Genomic DNA, 19,703 nt, shown 5'->3' with positions numbered 1-19,703 from the left:
GCCCCCTAAACCACAAGCAGTTGTTCATTTATTTGGTTAGGTTCTTTGTCAGTATATTAACAATGGCAATTAATTTGATACTAAAATGCACTATTCAAAAACCAGCCTGCATTAGAGTCATGAGCAAATGTAGAAATTGATTCCTTTGCCATATAAGGTTGTTTGTTTGTTTTAAGAAAGCACCTTGCTGTATGCATCTGTATCCAAGTTACAAGCTTTCAAGTTCAGCTGAATCCTCTTGGATTCACTCTTTGGAAGGCAGGAGTATGGAAGTGCTTCTCCATTTGACTCCCTCTCAAAGTGGGAAGGGGGCTTATCATTTTGTTGCCATCATTTTTTTTACTGTGTGTTAGTGGAGTTAAGCAGTCACAAAACATGGTATAAACAGAAGCATTTATACAGGAGAACATAGATACAAACCATACCACAAGTTTTGCGTACAACTTTGAAATAAAAGTACACTTTCTTTTGATAAATCTGTTTTTGAAATAGTTCATAGTTTCAGACATTTCTAAAATTGTTACTCAGTTAATTATGATAAACTTTTATTTGCCTTGTTCCATAATAAGTCTATATTTCAGCATGGAGATAATTTTGGGGGGGCCAAAAGGAATATAAAATTCAGCAAGGGATGAAAACTAACACTGTGCCATATTAGCTCTGACTCAAGAATACTATATGGTGTTTTTTTCCTTTTTCAGTCAAACAGGCAACCTGCTAAATTGAATTTATTAACCTGCCAGGTGAAACCAAATGCTGAAGATAAGAAGTCTTTCGACTTGATATCACGTACGTTATGTTTTAAATTAATTAGCACATAACATCATTTGGATTGGATTGTCATGGATTGTTTAGTTTATGAAGTTAACTTGTATTATTGTTCTGAAAGTACTGTATATACTCATGTATAAGTCTAGAAATTTAGGTTAAAAAATTGACCCCAAAAACCTGAGTCGACTTATCCTTGGGTCATATATAGAAAGGCAAGAATGTGCCTTGGAAGCACTGACCCCCTTTTACTTTCTCATCCATCCAGCCTTTAGGATGAGCACATATAGTTATGCCTGCTGGAAATGTGTAAGTTCTTTGCCTTGTTTTCCTTTGCTTCATCCTTTACATCCTTCATTGCATGCCCCTAAGTTTTACCCTCAATGTATACATGAGTCATATCAAAATCTATAATTTTGGCCCCCAAACCTGCCCTCAACTTATATATGAGGTCGACTTATAGTTGAGTATATATGATATAATCAAAATGTTTCCTACTGAATTTTTTTTAAAAGTTGTGATTGTTCTGAATACAGTGTATTCTCAGTAACTATAATTTTATTTCTAAGCTGTATCGTGAAAAGTTTAATTAATTTGATCAAAAAATAATCATTAGATATATTCACTGTTTTGAAGTTTAAAATGTTTCTGTTCCAGATAATAGAACATACCACTTTCAGGCAGAAGATGAGCAAGACTATGTAGCGTAAGAATACTTTTATTTCTTGACATTGCAGATGTTTTACTTTGTCAACTTACAAAATAGAACCAGCGTTTGCATGGACAACAAATTTTACTGTTACCCACCTTGCTAAATTTATAGTGAATAGAAACAGTCTTTTCCACACTTTCCCTATATATATTGCATTAGATGTATACTTTCGTTTGAATGATCCCTTACTATTTATTGGGTATCCCTAATCCAAAAATCTGAAATGCTCCAAAAACAAAAACTTATTGAGTGCCTGCATAAAGACACAAGTGGAAAATTCCACATCTGACCTCATTTGACCAAACTTTGTTTCATGCACAAAATTATTTTAAAATATTGTATAAATTTACCTTACGACCATGTGTATATGAAACATGACCGAACGAACGCAAAGGGTGCTCAACAATGGCTCCTTTTCATCCTGGAGAGAAGTGACCAGTGGGGTCCCACAAGGCTCTGTCCTCGGGCCAGTTCTATTCAACATCTTTATCAATGACTTGGAGGACAAAATTGGGGGAATACTTATCAAATTTGCAGAGGACACCAAATTAGGAGGAGTAGCTAATACTCCAGAGGACAGGATCAAGATTCAAAATGACCTGAACAGACTAGAAAACTGGGCCAAAGCTAACAAAATGAAATTCACCACGGAGAAATGTAAGGTACTGCACTTAGGGTGGAAAAATGAAAAGCACAGATATAGGATGGGGGACACCTGGCTGAATGAAACTACGTGTGAAAGGGATCTAGGAGTCCAAGTAGACCACAAGTTGAACATGAGTCAACAGTGCGATGCGGCAGCTAACAAGGCCAATGCGATTTTAGGCTACATCAATTGAAGTATAGTGTCTAGATCAAGGGAAGTCATAGTGCCACTCTATTCTGCTCTGGTCAGGCCCCACCTGGAATACTGTGTCCAGTTCTGGGCACCACAATTAAAAAAGGACATTGAGAAACTGGAGTGTGTCCAAAGGAGAGCGACTAAAAATGGTGAAGGGTCTGGAAACCATGCCCTATGAGGAACGACTTAGGGAGCTGGGGATGTTTAGCCTGGAGAAGAGAAGGTTAAGAGGTGATATGATAGCCCTGTTTAAATATTTGAAGGGATGTCATATTGAGGAGGGAGCAAGCTTGTTTTCTGCTGCTCCAGAGACTAGAACCCGGAGCAATGGATGTAAGCTACAGGAAAAGAGATTCCACCTCAACATTAGGAGGAACTTCCTGACAAGTAAAGGCTGTTCGACAGTGGAACAAACTCCCTCGAATTGTAGTGGAGTCTCCTTCCTTAGAGGTCTTCAAACAGAGGCTAGATGGCCATCTGTCGGTGCTTTGATTGTGATTTCCTGCATGGCAGGGGGTTGGACTGGATGGCCCTTGTGGTCTCTTCCAACTCTATGATTCTATGATTCATGTTCAAACTTGGCTCCCATCTCCAAGATATATCTCATTATGTATATGCAAATATTCCAAAAATCTAAAACACTTCTAGTCCTAATTATTTGGGATAGGGGATACTCAAATAGAAAAACTGAAAAAAATATGGACTACATGTGTATGTGTAAATAATAAAAAATAGTGCACAATGCAAATATAATAGTGCCTGCTGAGCCTGATAGATCACTGCCAAGTCAAAACCTCACCTCTTTGAAAGAAGAAAAGAAGAAAAGCAAATAATACTAATGGCATGCTACTCTTAAAAAAAAAAGTTACACTTTCTCTGGTAAGGAAAAATAAATAAATAAAAGCAACATATGTGAAGTTTAAGGCTTTCATGGCCGGCATCCATAGTTTTTTGTGGGTTTTTCAGGCTATGTGGCCATGTTCTAGAAGAGTTTCTTTCTCTTCTGGAACATGGCCACATAGCCCGAAAAACTCACAAAAAACTATAAAAGCAACATAAAGTAAACAAATATATGGTGAGGTCATGAAAAATCCTGATTCCCAGGAAAATGTTAGCAGACAATTGCCATGAGGAAGAAGCACTGTACCTAAATTGATTTGCTGTACCTGAATTGATCTACAGTTAGGTAGATTCTGTTATTCAGAAAGTATAGAGTAGTTAGGACTGTCGGTTGGATTCATGCCCCCCTTTCCAAGGTGGTGCTTCTGTCTGCTGGAGTACCAGATGTACTGAAATCTGTTATACTCAGTTTAAGAACACTCCTTCAGCAAGTTCATGCATAGAATAAGATACCTGAAGAGTATTTCATTACCTGATTTATTGAAACCTTGTTCTTCCAAAAGTTTCCTTAACTTTTTGAAATAATGTTCAGCTTTCTTAGTAATTAGCTTGTACAATAATAGCATAAGACGTGTATTTTTTCAACCAGTACATCCAGAAATAGTAGTGTTGATGTGTGACTTTGTCTGTGGTAATTTCTCTTCATTCTGGGCCTTTCCATTGTATGTTTTCCTATTCTGAGGTCATTTTTCTCATGTCCTTTATAATGTAGACATTTGATATTAATTTTAATTCAGGTAGTTAAGGGCCCCTTTTCATGCAGAGCATGGTAGGCTACACTTTGAAATTTAGCCCTAGCTATCCAGATTGTGAAAGAGAAGTTTCTTGTCATTCTGAACAGTTGCCTCTGTTGGCAGAAATGTGAGTTCTGTTTCCAAGATGTGCAAACTTCTTCTCCTTCCATTACTCCATCAGATATTATATAAGGATGAATCATTTAGCTTAAAATATTCAGAGGAGATCATTTTTAGTATATCTCATAAGGTAAAAACTATATGCATTCCTGGTCTGACATAAAATGAGTCATTCAGCCTCCCAAGTCTTACAGGCACAATTTGATTCACTGGCAATTCAGTTTGGGGAAAGAATATCTGCCTACTTTTATCAATGTTCTCCTTCATGCTATGAGCAGCAGATTCTTGAGAGTAAGTATTTACAGCTGTAGATTTAAGTTAATTCTTCATTTTGCTCATCCTTCTTGTATTCTCCACCCCCAAATTAGGCCAAAAAAAATGAAACTTTACAGTGTGAAATCCCCAGTGTAGCTGTTTTTTCCCCTTCACCTGCCACTCTAGAGCCTCCTGGGCCTAAATGTTTTCTTCTAATCATAAAAAGAGCAGAGGTTCACTGTTAGATGCCTCTTTTATGGCAGAGGGGCACAATCTTATCCGTCAAACAGAATGCAGAAAAAAAGGAGGTTATTTATTGCATTACCATGAAATATCAAGCTAGTATTGCTTTCCATGTGCTATACCTGTAGTCTATTTCTGCAGAGCAAACAAATGCTATTCTGTTGTAGTTGCTGGGAATGTATTTGTGGCTATAAGAGCATCATTAATACTTTTAATGCTGAACTCGATTTATTTTATTACTATTTTTTATTTTTTTTAGACCTGGGCATATCAGCAATAAATTAATGAAAATCTCTTTCTTAATATTGAGAGGGATCTTGTAGCACCACTCAAGCTACTGGTATTCCAGACTAACATGTCTGTTTCTGAATTCAGTTTCCTGATTTAGACATTGAGCCTGAACTTCAAGTAATTGTAATAGTGTTAGTTCAGTTTTATTTTATTTCAGGCAATTATTTATAAATGACTCAAATAATAGCATGTACCACTGAGATTTTTAATTTGTTTTGCAGTATGGTTGATTTATTAGTTGGAAATGAATGGCTGCATTGTAATTTTTAAATGTTTATGGATTTAATTTATCAACTAATATGACAGCTAATATATTGCATAGGTATGTGTACTTACTAACTAACAAATCAGACAATTAATAATCTTTTACATATACAGGACATTCTTTTTGAGGTTAGAGCTCATCCTTCTTTAACCCACAAATGTTTACTAAATGGGCAAATCTTGCCAAAGAATCTGTTTTATTAGACTTAAATGAGTTTTCTGATAATTAATTAAAGTTGCACATTTAAAGTGCAGCTTTACTTCCATACACATCCACTTATTTCCCTTTCCCCCTATTTATTCTATATTCTAAAGTAATACCCCCCCCCCCCCCCCCTTTCCAAACTTTGCCATTTCTATACCAGTTTTTCAGAGTCTGTTTCTCCTCATCTTTGGCTATACAAAAATGGCATAAGCCTCTGGAAAATGTACTTTTCTGATAATTGTGATATTTCTCACCTATATAAGGATATAAATTTATTCTCAGGAGTTGAAACACAGCACTGTGACTTTAATTATTAATTCCCAGCTCTTTCAGTACTTTGTTGGATTCAATTCTTCTTCCCCAGCTCACTTGTATGAATAAAAGTAGTGCAACTAATTTCACTGTTTCCAAGCCCCACCCTCCAAATCTTAATAGAAGGACATAGTTGTCATGGTGAGCTTTTAGAATTTTTACATCTCTGTCTTGCAAAAAGGACTTTCTTACTTGGTACCTTACATCTTACTTCTATGTGTAATTCATTGCCAGATATTACACAGCTAAAGCATTCATGTTCTGGCAGATATTGTAAAGGGTAGTCTCTGTTGTTTTCTTGTTATGTGTCAGAAATCAGTGTCAACTTTAGTGTAGGACTTTGCTGCTGCTGCTCTTGATGTTGTTATGTTGTTGTGCACCTTCATGTTGTTTCTGATTTATGGTGACGCAAAGGCAAATCTAACATTGAATTTTCTTGGCAAGATTTATTTAAAGGAGGTATGCCATTGCCTTCCCCTGAGAATGAGAGGGTGTGACATGCCCCAAGGTCACCCAATAGGTTTCCATGGCTGAGCAGGGATTAAACCATTGTCTCTCAAAAGACACCCCATTCCATCTAATCTTAGAGACTAAGTGTAGTCAGCTCTGGTTAGTACTTGGATGGGAGATCACCAATGAATACCATGTACTGTAGACTATATTTGAGGGGAAGGATTGGCAAAACCAAGTCTGAATATGCCTTTGCCTAAGAAAATCCTATGAAATCCATGAGGTGCTGTAGGTTGACTGGTGACTTGAAGGCACACATAGACACCCACACATACTTCCAAGAGTCCTAGTCCAACATTCAAACCCCACTGTACATATCAGTTCAATGTAGGACTTAGATCTGTTCTTTTTCTAGTTATTTAGCCTTTTAGTTGACTTAGTTTCAAATGTACCAAAGCCATTAAATTGAAATCATCGTTCTAACGGCAGTAATGTAATCTACAATTAAGAATGCATTCTGGTAGAAGACCTTTGCCTGGGCTCTACAGAAGAGGGTAGGACATTCTCGCGAGTTTGCTTCTTCTATGTAGGTCTATAATGAAATCAAGGACAATTCAATAATTTCTTAAACAGCTTAGCTTATTTTGCTGCTTATACAGCTATTTTGCAGTTTGGCTTTGCACTCTTGGCAGAGTGCTTTTCTTCTCCCATTGGTGTTGAAAGGACTGTCACTTAGTATCATTCTGTCTTTTTTGGTTTACATCTTGTGCAAGGTCTTTGGTGGTATAGCTGTACCAATGCAGTCACACTGTGTTAAGCTGATGCATATCAAATCAAAATCCAGGATTCCTGTCTTGCTACCAACAACACAAGCATTGCACAGCTTTGATATTGGACCTTGTCAACTTCTGTGACTGCACAATTGCCCAAAGTATGAGACATGCATTCGTAAAATGAAAAGACATTCACTAAATTTAACCGTTGTCCTCAGGCTTAGAATAGCAAACTTACTTGAGATCCATGGAGGCCTGCTTTTTTAATGTTTGCATGATTGTGCCAAGCCTCGGGACAAGAGTTCAGTCTACAAAGACAATGTTCTGTCATTTGCCCTTACAAAAAAAAAAAGAACCCTAGCACTTTCCATTTTACTTTTTTAACTGCAAGCCAACTACAGTTCCCTCTGAGGTAGATAAATATATTTTAGATGTTATATGAACATATGCTGGTAGAATTTGTTCTAAAATTCAAGGTGATATTTGCTTATGATAATTATATTTTCTCTATGAAATCTTTCTAAGAAATGTTCCCATTGGTTGAAGACATCTTTTATCTTTTGATGTCTTATCTGCTTAATAGCGAGCATATTTGCTTTGCTAACCTGTTCCAGGATTTCAGTGAGTGAGAGAGAGTGTGTGTGTGTGTGTGTGTGTGCGTGCGTGCGTGCGCGCATTCACACACACCATCAAGTCATCTGTTCACTTATAGTAAACCTATGAATATCATAGAGTTTTCTTAAGCAAGGAATAGTCAGAGGTGGTTTTGTCAGTTCCTTCCCCTGGAATACAGCATATTGCACCTTGTATTCATTGGTAGTCTCCCATCCAAGTTCTAACCAGGACTTATTTGCTGCAATACAGCAAAATTGAACTACTTTATTAAGCATCTTCCAATAAATAAATCACTTTACTTTTCCCCTTCTTTTATATTTTCTTTTATTTTTTGACTTCATATATTTTGTTTTTATGTGCTAGTTGTTCTTTCCAAAAAAGATTTTGCCCACTCCCTTTCTTATACATTTACTCCTTCTGCTCTTTCACTCCTTGAGGCTTCTTTCTTTTATAGATTAATGTCTTGAAAAAAAATAACCAATTATTAAAAATATTTCTATATCATATTAGATGGATATCAGTATTGACCAACAGCAAAGAAGAGGCTTTAAATATGGCATTCCAAGGAGAACAGAGCACAGGAGAAAACAGTTTAGAAGATCTGACAAAAGCCATTATTGATGACATACAGCGGTTACCTGGAAATGATGTTTGTTGTGATTGTGGATCACCAGGTATTTTCTGTACATTAAATGTATTTGAGTTAACTGTAAAAATTGCCTGAGAAAATAATTTCTAAGAAATTCATAGACCAGCAAATTCAGATTTTGACAAGGGTATTAATATCCTTACTATAATAAAATATTTAGAAGCACTCTTTTGAATGATAAGTAAAATACGATTATTTCTAATATATGTTTTACTCTGTTTTTTGTTCAGATCCAACATGGCTTTCAACTAACCTGGGCATTTTAACCTGTATAGAGTGCTCTGGAATACATAGAGAAATGGGTGTTCATATTTCTCGAATACAGTCTTTAGAGCTAGACAAATTAGGAACATCTGAACTCTTGGTAAGAACATTATAAAATAACTAAGATCCACTAGCATTAGGATGAATGCATTTTTGCCCCTACTGCTAATGATAAAGGAATAAAGAGAAGAGCTTTCTGCTGTCTGTCTGTATGCCACTATATTCTACTCTGGTCAGGCCCCACCTGGAATATTGTGTCCAGTTCTGGGCACCACAATTTAAAAAGGATGTTGAGAAACTGGAATGTGTCCAAAGGAGGGTGACTAAAATGGTGAAGGGTCAGGAAACCATGCCCTATGAGGAACAACTAAGTGAGCTGGGGATGTTTAGCCTGGAGAAGAGAAGATTAAGGGGTGATATGATAGCTCTGTTTAAATACTTGAAGGGATGTCATACTGAGGAGGGAGCAACCTTGTTTTCTGCTGCTCCGGAGACTAGGACCCGGAGCAATGGATGCAAGCTGCAGGAAAAGAGATTCCACCTCAACATTAGGAGGAACTTCCTGACAGTAAGGGCTGTTCGACAGTGGAACACATTCCCTCGGAGTGTAGTGGAGTCTCCTTCCTTAGAGGTCTTTAAACAGAGGCTGGATGGCCATCTGTCAGGGATGCTTTGATTTAAATTTCCTGCATGGCAGGGGGTTGGACTGGATGGCCCTTGTGGTCTCTTCCAACTCTATGATTCTGTGTAGCTCCTTTATGCTTTGAATAGAGAAAGTCCTTATCAGCTTCTGGTTAAGGTTAGCTCCTATCTTTCTGCTTAAGATTGAAAAGGGCTTCTATTTGCAGTCCTGAAAAGCTGGTGCAATTCAGGGAGATAGTCCAGTGGTCTGAGATGATTGGGCCTAACTTTTGTACCAGTTTGATTCAGTGTGATATTACTAGTGACACCAGGCTAGATTAGAATTGTTAAGGGGGGGAAATCACAAGATAATATTTCAAAACATACTGTACTTAAAGTCATGGGTTAATAGCAAACTCGTAATTGCTTCACCTTTTGTATCTTCCACAGCTGGCCAAGAACATAGGAAACAATAGTTTTAATGAAATTATGGAGGGGAACTTACCAAGTCCTTCTCCCAAGCCTAAACCATTAAGTGATATGTAAGTAACAAAAATTATTATATTTGGACAAGGTTGATATTGGAAATAACATTCATGCATGAAGCAAAAAAGATAATATAAAACAAAGCCAAGAAATGTATTAATTTTAATAAGTATCATCAGGCAATTTTTCAGATGTTATTTTTCATAAAACTGAGTTCTTTTCCCCCCCCAATGCCATTAATATTGTGTATTTAAGTTGTGTGTGTATCTGAAGGTAGCATGTTTAAAATCACGTTTTTCAGCTCTGTAGAGGACATTTGAGGATATCCCATCCAGCATTTGTAATGTAAAAGAGACTTAACTGTTTGGGGATAGGAAGAAAGGAGCCTTTCATTCCCCTTCATTCCTGATTGAGCCCTGACTGAACTAAGAGATGCTTTAGGATTGACACAGCAATCTGGAAAGTGCCTTCATCCAATTCTCGGTCTTCCTTTAGCCCCCCTTTCAGCTTGGTCCCCTGATCTTTGTATTGCACATGCCTAAACATGGATGCAATCTTGACATCCCTATTTTCTTTGAAGCTTGTTAACAGAGGTGCACATTTTCTAAGACTGTCAATTGCCTGTATTGCCACTTTATGTGCTCTAGCAGATAACTGAACAAGACAAGTCTGCTAATGATTTTATCTTCTCCTAACTTGCAAAGCAATTCAAAAGCAAGTGGTTTTTTTTCCCCTCAAAAGGTATTCACCAGTTGGATATGCTTGCTTTCATACTCCTAAAGGAGTTGCCCTGGAAAAACCTATTGTAAATATAATTTTGTCACTAGATAGTTATTATTTTGAGTGATTTATGCAAACAAACAAAAAGATAAAGCTTACATGCTAGGAAAATTAAACCTGCAAGTTAACATTTTTACCAACCTGCTCAGCCCCCCATCCCTCATAAAGTAAATAGTTTAGTCTTTTTTAATGGTGTCTCATAATATCAAACTATCATAAATAACTTTGTTTGTTGGGATGTTTTGTTTTGCTTTTGTTTTGCTATAGCACTGCTTCAGGCCCAGAAGAATTAGTCTCTGCTTTGAACTCTCCCCTACCAAAAAACAAAAACCCACCATTGCTGTCTGACCTTCCCTAGTCTCCAGCCACTCACAGTGCTTGTTTCTTGCCCTCTTGTGCCTCTAAGGTTTTCATATTCAATCTCATTTTTAGTCCTTCCCATCTCCATAATCATTCATCTGACAGTTCCAGGTGATCACTTTTTATGTGATGATCGAACAACTAAGTTTTTTATCTGCTGCAATCTGGGCTTATGTGGTGCTTCCAATATAGAAGACTTTTACTCCACTGGTTGAGTTGGGAAATGTTTCCAATACTCTCCATGCAGTCATCTCAAGATTTTCTTCATAGCTCTGAAGCTTGTAGACCTTTGAAAAGTACAGACTGCCTATCTGAGGAATTTAATACAGTGCTTGCTTACCCAGATCATACTTTCTCTTTCCATGTATGGCTTGGCATTTGCATTTCTATAGGAAACATAAATTGGACCCTTTTGGATTTAGAGACTTAAGCCAGAGAGGTGTTTTGTTTTTTAACTTCTGTCATAGAGACCTTTTGGTAAAACAGCAAAGAAACTAAGAAAATTAAGTAAATACAGTAATGCTAGTTTATTCTTTGAGTAGCCTCTTCTAAACTTTTTAAATTTAATCTCTGGCCTCAAATACAAAATGGAATTTAATAATTGGTTAGAAAGCAGCAAGCTAATATCTAGAAATATTTTCCCTATTTTCAGGACTATTCGTAAAGAATTTATTACTGCTAAATATGTAGATCATAAGTTCTCCAGAAAGACATGCGGTTCTGCAGCAGCTAAACTGAATGAACTACTTGATGCTGTTAAATCCAGGGATTTACTTGCACTAATTCAAGTCTATGCAGAAGGGGTTGAACTAATGGAGCCATTGCTGGAGCCTGGACAGGTAAGACAGCATAAAAGGGATTTGAAAGGTATGATTAACGAAAACAAGCCTACAGCCATACAATGCAGGGGTGAAAAATGTGGGGCTCTGCAGATGTCATATCAGGCCTAGGTAGCATAAGCATGGGGGATGGGGGCTGTTATTCAAAGTCATCTGGAGGCCCCACATCCCCTTCCTTACTGTAATACTATATATCCAAATAAATAATAATATTTTACAATGGTCAGGTAACAGAGTTTACTTTTGTACACACTGCTGTAATGCTATATATTTCATGGTTTTTAAACAGGTATTTTGTTGTCAGTATCATATTATCTGCTCTGAATAATTCTGTAAATGTCTGGGAGTGAGAAATCATTTCCATCTCTCTCTCTTTTTTGTCCATCTTAAGGAGCCAGGTGAAACAGCCCTTCATTTTGCAATTCGGACTGCTGACCAAACTTCACTTCATCTGGTAGACTTCCTTGTACAAAACAGGTAAAGCCTATTTGCTTGCTTATAGTTTGGATTGTGTACATTGAACGGGCATATTTAAGTCCAGCCAGATCTGTCTGGCGCAAAATCCTGTTTCAGAGTCTGCATCCACACTGCAGAAATACAATGATGATGATGCACTTTGATACCACTTTAACTGCCATGGCTCCCTCCTATGGAATTCTGGGATTTGCAGTTTATTGTGACATCAGAGCTCTCTGACAGAGAAGATTAAATGTCTCACTGAATTTCCCACAATTCCATAGCATTGAGCCATGGCAGTTAAGGTGGTGTCAGACTGGATTATTTCTGCAATATGGATGCAGCCAGATATGCTTCTGGTTGTGAAGGCAAACTTCTTCCAATTTAAATCCAATTTTTTTTTCTAAACCAATATCTGCTGGTCAGTAATGGACCGGATGAGAGTGAATAAAATGAAGGTTAATCGGAGGAGGTTCTAGTCATTCAAAAGGCAGGTCATGGAATAAGGATCCAGGCTGAAATTGATGGGGTTTCACTTCCTCTGAATATTCAGGTTTGCAGTTTGTGTGAACTCCCAAATTCATCCCTGTGTCTGGATGCCGAAGTCTCTGTAGTAGCCAGGGATGTGTTTCTACACTTAATGCTAATGTGCCACCTGTGGCCATTTCTGGAGATGCTTGATTAGGCCATGGTTATATATGCCTCCATTACATCATCATCATCATCATCAATCACATTTCTTTATAACACCCTTTCCACCAAAGGGCGGAATATCAAAAATATATACTCAAAAACAAACAATAAAACACAACACTATAGAATGCTAAAATATTAAAATAATATGCTAATATACTAAAACAAACTCCTTATGAGTATGTAGAGAGATCTTGTAGCACCTCTGAGATTAATTGAAAGAAAAAAGCTGGCAGCATGAGCTTTCGTAGACTTCAACCTACTTCTACAAATGCATCTCAGGAAGTAGACTGAAATCTACAAAAGCTCATGCCGCCAATTTCTTTCTTTCAGTTAGTTTCAAAGGTGCAACAAGCTCTCTCTACGTACTGATTCTACAGACTGAACACGGCTATATCTTTAAATTCCTTATCAGTGACTATCCATCTCGACAACCTTAGACACATTCAGTAACATCCTTTTCTGGTTATTATAACATACTGTAGCATATTGTAACTACATATAACTATATAACTTTACATATTGGTTGCCTTTGAAGAGTGTTCAGAAACATGAGCTTGCCCAAAATGCTGAAGCCAGCCTGTCGACAGAGTTAAGTTACAGGAAGCACACAATTATCTTATTAATACCAACTTCACTGGCTAGAGGTCAGTTTGGGGACATAATTCTGGCATTACTGTTTATGGCTTTTGCCCTGCCAAGATTGTAGAGGAGAAAGTATTTGAGGTATTCAGGGGATGGCCTTCCCTTGATACTACCACATATAGAAGCACATTTGGTGGGGGCATGTGAGAAAGGACTTCTTGGTGGCTGTTTCCAGGCTGTAGAATCCCTTTTCCAGGGAGGCTAGGCTGGTCTTTCCCTTTTGTCCTTTTACTGGTAGTCAAAGATATTTTTTTTCTATTTTTTTCTTGTTTAGTCAAATAGACTTTTGCCAACTGGCAGGCTTCTGAAGATAGGGCTTTTCATGGGAGTGAAGAAACATTCGGCTTTCTCCATTATCATTGTGGTACCCCATTGTGTAGCTTTTCCCAGTTCTCTGGTGTCCATTTTTTTGACTTGTAACATGAAGTTCACCTTTTTCACTTTCTCTACATCCTGGTTGTCAGACTATAATGATATGTTAAGCAGCCCCTTTGAAAAAAATGTTTGACACTGGAAACATGTCTTTTTTAATTTCTTGCAGAAGGTAGCTTCTATAAAAGCCCAATTAGGACACACAGGAAAAAAATAACCCTTTCTTTTCCAAGCTGTTTTTCTCTAGCAGTGCCTCTTTTTCCTGGTTGTTATTCCCCCACCACACCACCACCACCACCACCTAAAGCTACTATAGTGGTACCCCGGGTTACGAATTTAATTCGTTCCGCGGCGCCATTCGTAACCCGAAATCTTTCGCTAGCCGAAAAAGCCATAGGCGCTAGCGCTAAAAGCCGCGATTTCGTGTGAAAAAGCGCCGAAAAGCACCAAAAATTTTTTCGTAAGCCGAAAAAAAAAAAACGTAAACCGGAACAGTTTTTTCCTATGGGATTTTTTCGTATCCCGGAAATTTCGTAAGGCGGTGATTTCGTATCCCGGGGTACCACTGTATTTTCAGAAAGCACAGTATTTAGTGGTAAATAGCAAGGAAGTGATTTCTGGTTGGAACACGACAGAAGGAATAAAGTGTTGGCACCTCCCCACCCCTATGCTGCCGTTCCAGTTGTCATAGGTTTTTTTTTATGGAAAAAGAATTGACTGTGTAACAATTTTTTAGAAGTATATAATGTAATCTGTAGTTTGATGCTTATTGCATGTTTTCATTGAGGTTTCTAAAACAATTTAAAATTTTCTTCATGGTCTCTGTGACTCACACTCATACTTACATGTGAATTCACAGATGACCATTTGAAAAACCATAGTTACAGGTGAGCAACAATTTTATGTCTTTCCCATTAGGTCATTACTAGTTCAAACACCATCAACTGGAGTTTAATTATTTTGCCTCAGCATGCACCACACATTCCCATATATTCTAGCTATCTCCTCCCTATTCCCCTGAAACAGACTCCAGACTCCGGCTTACTTTTGAGCAATAATCTTAATATGAACATATGTGGTGCCTCATTCTGCCACAAGCTTTTTAATCTTTCCCTAGTAGCCGACATGACTTCGTTATCCTTGTGTTTTTAATGGGAAGTTGAAATACATGCATATCCAATTTGTCATGCAAGACAATTCTCTTCCACAGAGAAAGCTGTGATGATAGAAAGATAAAGCGTCCAATAGGAGAACAGAATGACTGGCATATATCTCAAGCTATTCCTAGTACTGAAAGGGTCAGAAAAAGTACCACTAATATTTTCATTTCTTACCTAGTTGTAAACCTTTGTCAGTGTAAAATAAAGTATACTTATGCACAGCAAATACATTACAGGTTATTTGTCATGGAATAATATTGTTTTTCACTTTGGTTTTTAGTGGGAACCTGGATAAACAGACAGCATTGGGGAACACCGTTCTACACTACTGCAGTATATATAATAAGCCTGAATGTTTGAAATTGCTTTTGAAGGGCAAGCCAACAGTAGATATAGGTGAGAAAATCTTTCCTTTTAGAATATTTTCAGTATTCCCTGAAAATAAGGATACAAGGTATAAACAAGGCATTAAGGTTTGCTGGGAAAAAATAGAGCTTACTATGAAAGAAATGTTTCAACTCACAGAGATGTGGAATAATGAAAAACTTCCTCAGTAACTTAGGCCCTCAATAGACGGGCCTTTGCGGTGCCCTCATTACGTGTGAGGGTTGCCTGGTGGGCATGTAATGAGGGCATCGCAGCTGCACAGCGTCCAAACAGCGCTGCGCAGTTGTGGCGCCATCGGGGCGTCTTTGTAGATTTCCTGCGGCACAGCTGCATAGCAAAAAGGAGCTGCTTTTTACTGCTCCTTTTTTGCTGTGCAGTAGCGTCGCACTATCTGGTTGCCACGGCGCTGCTGTGCAGCAAAGAGAGGCGCCTTCCTGGCGCCTCTTTATGGCGGTCTGTACCCCGCCTTAAAAACCTTTTTAAGTTCAAATCTGTTGGTAACTTGTGAGCTGAACTTTCATTGTATTTCAAATGCATCTAGCTATTGCCTTTGAAAAAATTAAAATTACATACTATTCTCACCAACTTCCTCAGTTAATGAAAATTAAGAGTAACAATAGTAGATCAGGTTTTTTTTGAGGGGGGGAGGTGTTTTGTAAAATATCTCTTCATGGTGTTTAAACTCTTAAAATATTCTCTCAAAATGTGTACCTTTGACCATTTATATTTGAGACTTTATCATAGGAGGATTTACTTAATGGTTGTATCCTAAAATAAATTGAATGTGATTCTGGAAGCCAGTAGGTCACAGGCTCCCAATATCATTCCTCTGCTTCTAGTCTCCAAGAATGTCATGTCTCTGCTGCTAACAAGAATATGCCTTTACATTGTTTCCAGAAGAATAGCAGGAAACCTTTAATTCTAACCAAAAGAGGGTTCCTTATCTCTAAACTGGGATAACTTCATAATCTTGAATTGTTCTTGTTGATCAGTGCTACCAGATGATGTTTGGATATCATGTCAACTTTATGGGGTTTTTTATTTGACTTTTTTAAAAAAAATTATTAGAATAATGTATGTTATAGTATTTTTCAGCATAATTTTACTAATTAATATATTTCATATTTAAATTTCATAGTAAATCAAACTGGAGAAACAGCTCTGGACATAGCAAAGAGACTAAAAGCTGTCCAGTGTGAAGACTTGGTAAGGAAAAAGACACATATTGGGTTCAGATGATGGGACTAGGGTAGTGGTGGAGTCTGGAAATTGCTCAGTGCAAAACAATAAACTACCAGATTCTACATTTTCGTTTTTATAAGCTTGAAGACATATAAGAACACTGTTTTTAGTTGTAAATCTTTATGTGAGTTTCCCTGTCAAAATTCAGGACCTCTCAGCTTGTCATGGTGGCTTTAGAAATTATTTCCCTAATGTTTCTTAAGGACTATATTTTGAGAGGGAGTAGTTATCTGTGTATTTTTATTCAGTTTTGATGATATTTCTTTGTACAAGTATTTAGACTTTTTGTTTTAGAACTGTGTTGAAAAAAATAAAGCTTGTGAATATAATAAAGTAGACATACCAGTAAACTTTGATATGGTGTGACTGCCTCTGAAAAGAACAAAACCAATTTTTATCTTTAGAAAAGAAAAAAAACCCATAGAATCAACATTTAAAATTTTGTCTTTCAGCTTTCTCAGGCCAAAGCAGGAAAGCTAAATCCACATGTACATGTAGAGTATGAGTGGAATCTTCGGCAGGAAGAAATTGATGAAAGTGATGATGACTTAGATGACAAGGTGAATAGGAATTTTGAGTCATTTCATGCTCTCATCCTTACCTTGATTCTTAAATAAAGGAACTCAAATTAGAGGTGTTCCTTTGACCTGGTAACGTATCTTCCTTCTGTTTCAACAAGCACGCTGTATTTCATTTCTCATTTCATGCAACTAAAGTTGAGTTGATATTTCAATCAGTTGGTCTGTCCATATGCTTATCTAGACGCTACATAAGGGAAGGGACAGAAGGAGAAAGTACAGCAGTTCACAATGAAGAAAGACTAAAGAAATGCAGTATTTGATTACAAATTTAATTAAAATGTCCAATAAGTTAGAAGAACAATGATAATGAATGTGGTTAACCAGTTCAGATAACTTAGTCCCTTCTGTACAGTTCCGTAATTGTAATTTGGGGGGAGGGGGAATATTTCTAGTTACATGAAGGGTGGAAGTTTTTTTTATCTTTTTCTAGGCCTTCATGTGTACGTAGGAGTTTTCCATATTTCAATGCTGGAAGCAGATTTGCTCACAAAATAGGATACGTAATGCAGATGGCTGCAACGGTCACTGAGGTCAACAAGGAAGCTCTTGTCTAACCACAATTTATACATATGTGGCCTGTTCATGACATTTTCACATCCTTCATTTGGATTCTTTTACACTTCCCTTAATTGTCAGAAGCTGTTGTACTAAAATACTTGTCTTAGTAGCACACATTGTACTAATTATTTTCAATTTTCCCACAGCCTAGTCCAATTAAGAAGGAGCGTTCTCCTAGACCACAAAGCTTTTGTCATTCTTCCAGTATTTCTCCCCAAGATAAAATGGCTCTTCCTGGTCTTAGCACTCCAAAGGACAAGCAGAGACTCTCCTATGGAGCCTTTCCCAATCAGATTTTTGTCACTTCAAGCATAGATTCCACAACTTCTCCAACAGGAGCAGATGCCCCTCCACTTCCTCCTAGAAATGCTGGCAAAGGTATTGTGTTAAATAGTATTGTAAGGATTTGTTGTAACCTTTTCTGGTTTACTGGACATTTTTCATTTTTGTTAACTTGCTGTTGTATTTCAGTTTCATGAACACTTACGGTATATTTTGTAATGTAGGAAACTCAGTTTATCAAACTGCTTAAAATAACTAGGAAAAAACTAAATTCATCCAAATTATGTTTGGAAGTTCAAACCACCAACTTTTATCTCTTACAATTTTTCCTTCTGTAATAAGCACTGGATTTGGACCACAAATTCTCACCTCTGAAAATCTGGTTTACAGTTACTGCATGAAGACAACAACAACTGCAGCAATGTTAATCATCATCACTATCTGTTGTTGTTAGGTAGATGGATCTTGCAGTCTCTTCCAACTCTGTGATTCCATAATTGCATTCTAAAGGTTGGAAATGAAAAAAGTTCAAACTATATTTGTGACAGGTTGAGGTTATAATGATTATGCTTGGAATATTTACTTGTAAATATATTAGCTTTAAATTAAGAGACTAATCCACTTAATCCAGTCGAGGGGAGTATTATCTCTACCTACCATGTATAAAGCAGGTGCATTGCTGCTAAGTTTGCAAGAATAAGTGAATAAGTTAATGCTAAAACCATTTATTTTTCCAGACGTGAAAATTCTAAGACTAAAATACTATGCACATTTCCTTTGGGATGAGCCCAGTTGATCTCAGTCGAACTTATTCCAGGCTAGGGTTGTGTAGAATTGGGCTGCATGTTACTTGGCATGTAAAAATGCTGTATGAATTATGATAGTCTTTTTTATTTACCTGTGGTTGTATAGATTTTTGAGTCTATATGATATTCTAGCTGTGATTTTCATCCAAGTTGACTTCATTGTTCCCAAGCTGAAGTTCGAATGTACTGTGGTATCAATAATAATAATAATAATAATAATAATAATAATAATATTAACCTTTATTTATATAGCGCTGTAAATTTATAAACTGGCATCTGTCACCTCATTTGGAGTAATGCTATTTAGTTTACCATGCAATTTGAGTTTGTTGAGAAACCAGTGCTTGTGATAAACGATAAGGTGTTTTATTATAGATTATATCCATGAGTTTGTTGATGTTGCATGTTAATACACCTTGTGATACTGTTAAAATTTGTCTACTTCAGTCTTCTCTTTACTTCCAATACAGCCTTATGGGGCTGTTTGTAGTGGTGATGGGTTAGATTCTAGAAGCTTACTGAGAATTATATATAACAAAGGAAATGCAGCATTAGTCAGAATTCATAACCTGGATTTGGATTAGGTGTCAACAGAGCTGATGAATGAACTGTAGATTTGCAAACTATGGATTGGATCCAGATAATTTCCTACATATGGAAACCTGATTCTCATTGATTCCCCCATTGTTGTGTCCTAGCTTCCAGTGCCATCTGAAAATTCTTCCTTGAGATTTAGGAGACCCTCCTGAAGGGTTCTACCTCTGGTGTTCCTCCCCAGCTGGTATTCCAGTGAGATGTTTTTCACACATAGAAGGATCTTCCAGAACACTTTTGATGGGGGTCAACATCTGTCAGCCTCATTGTGTGGCTGGATTGTGAAAATCACCATAATGGTTTGGAGACAATTCTAGTTACTGCTAGACACAGTTTGTCTAGTTTAGACATCATAGCAATTTATTGATTAAAACCATTTAGAAAAAGAGGGAGGGTTCCAAGCATGAAAGGGGAGTATGGAGCATATGAGGCTGCGTGCGTGCTG

The 19,703-nt window shown here is 37.2% G+C and overlaps 1 protein-coding gene across 6 annotated transcripts in view; it reads left to right on the top strand.

Moving 5' to 3' along the window:
- ASAP1 (ArfGAP with SH3 domain, ankyrin repeat and PH domain 1) overlaps nt 1-19,703 on the top strand; it is a 194,817-nt gene that overhangs the window by 140,098 nt on the left and 35,016 nt on the right. For all 6 annotated transcript variants that reach the window (XM_042466317.1, XM_042466315.1, XM_042466316.1 and 3 more), the window contains 11 exons: nt 702-789; nt 1,426-1,474; nt 7,994-8,157; nt 8,363-8,496; nt 9,468-9,559; nt 11,296-11,482; nt 11,874-11,959; nt 15,089-15,204; nt 16,334-16,401; nt 16,890-16,997; nt 17,723-17,954. In XM_042466317.1, the coding sequence (XP_042322251.1) occupies nt 702-789; nt 1,426-1,474; nt 7,994-8,157; nt 8,363-8,496; nt 9,468-9,559; nt 11,296-11,482; nt 11,874-11,959; nt 15,089-15,204; nt 16,334-16,401; nt 16,890-16,997; nt 17,723-17,954 (1,324 nt within the window). The remainder of the gene's footprint in view (nt 1-701; nt 790-1,425; nt 1,475-7,993; nt 8,158-8,362; nt 8,497-9,467; nt 9,560-11,295; nt 11,483-11,873; nt 11,960-15,088; nt 15,205-16,333; nt 16,402-16,889; nt 16,998-17,722; nt 17,955-19,703) is intronic.

Source organism: Sceloporus undulatus, chromosome 4 (genome assembly GCF_019175285.1).
Source record: "Sceloporus undulatus isolate JIND9_A2432 ecotype Alabama chromosome 4, SceUnd_v1.1, whole genome shotgun sequence".
NCBI lineage: Eukaryota > Metazoa > Chordata > Lepidosauria > Squamata > Phrynosomatidae > Sceloporus > Sceloporus undulatus.
This window is presented reverse-complemented; position numbering and strand designations above follow the sequence as displayed.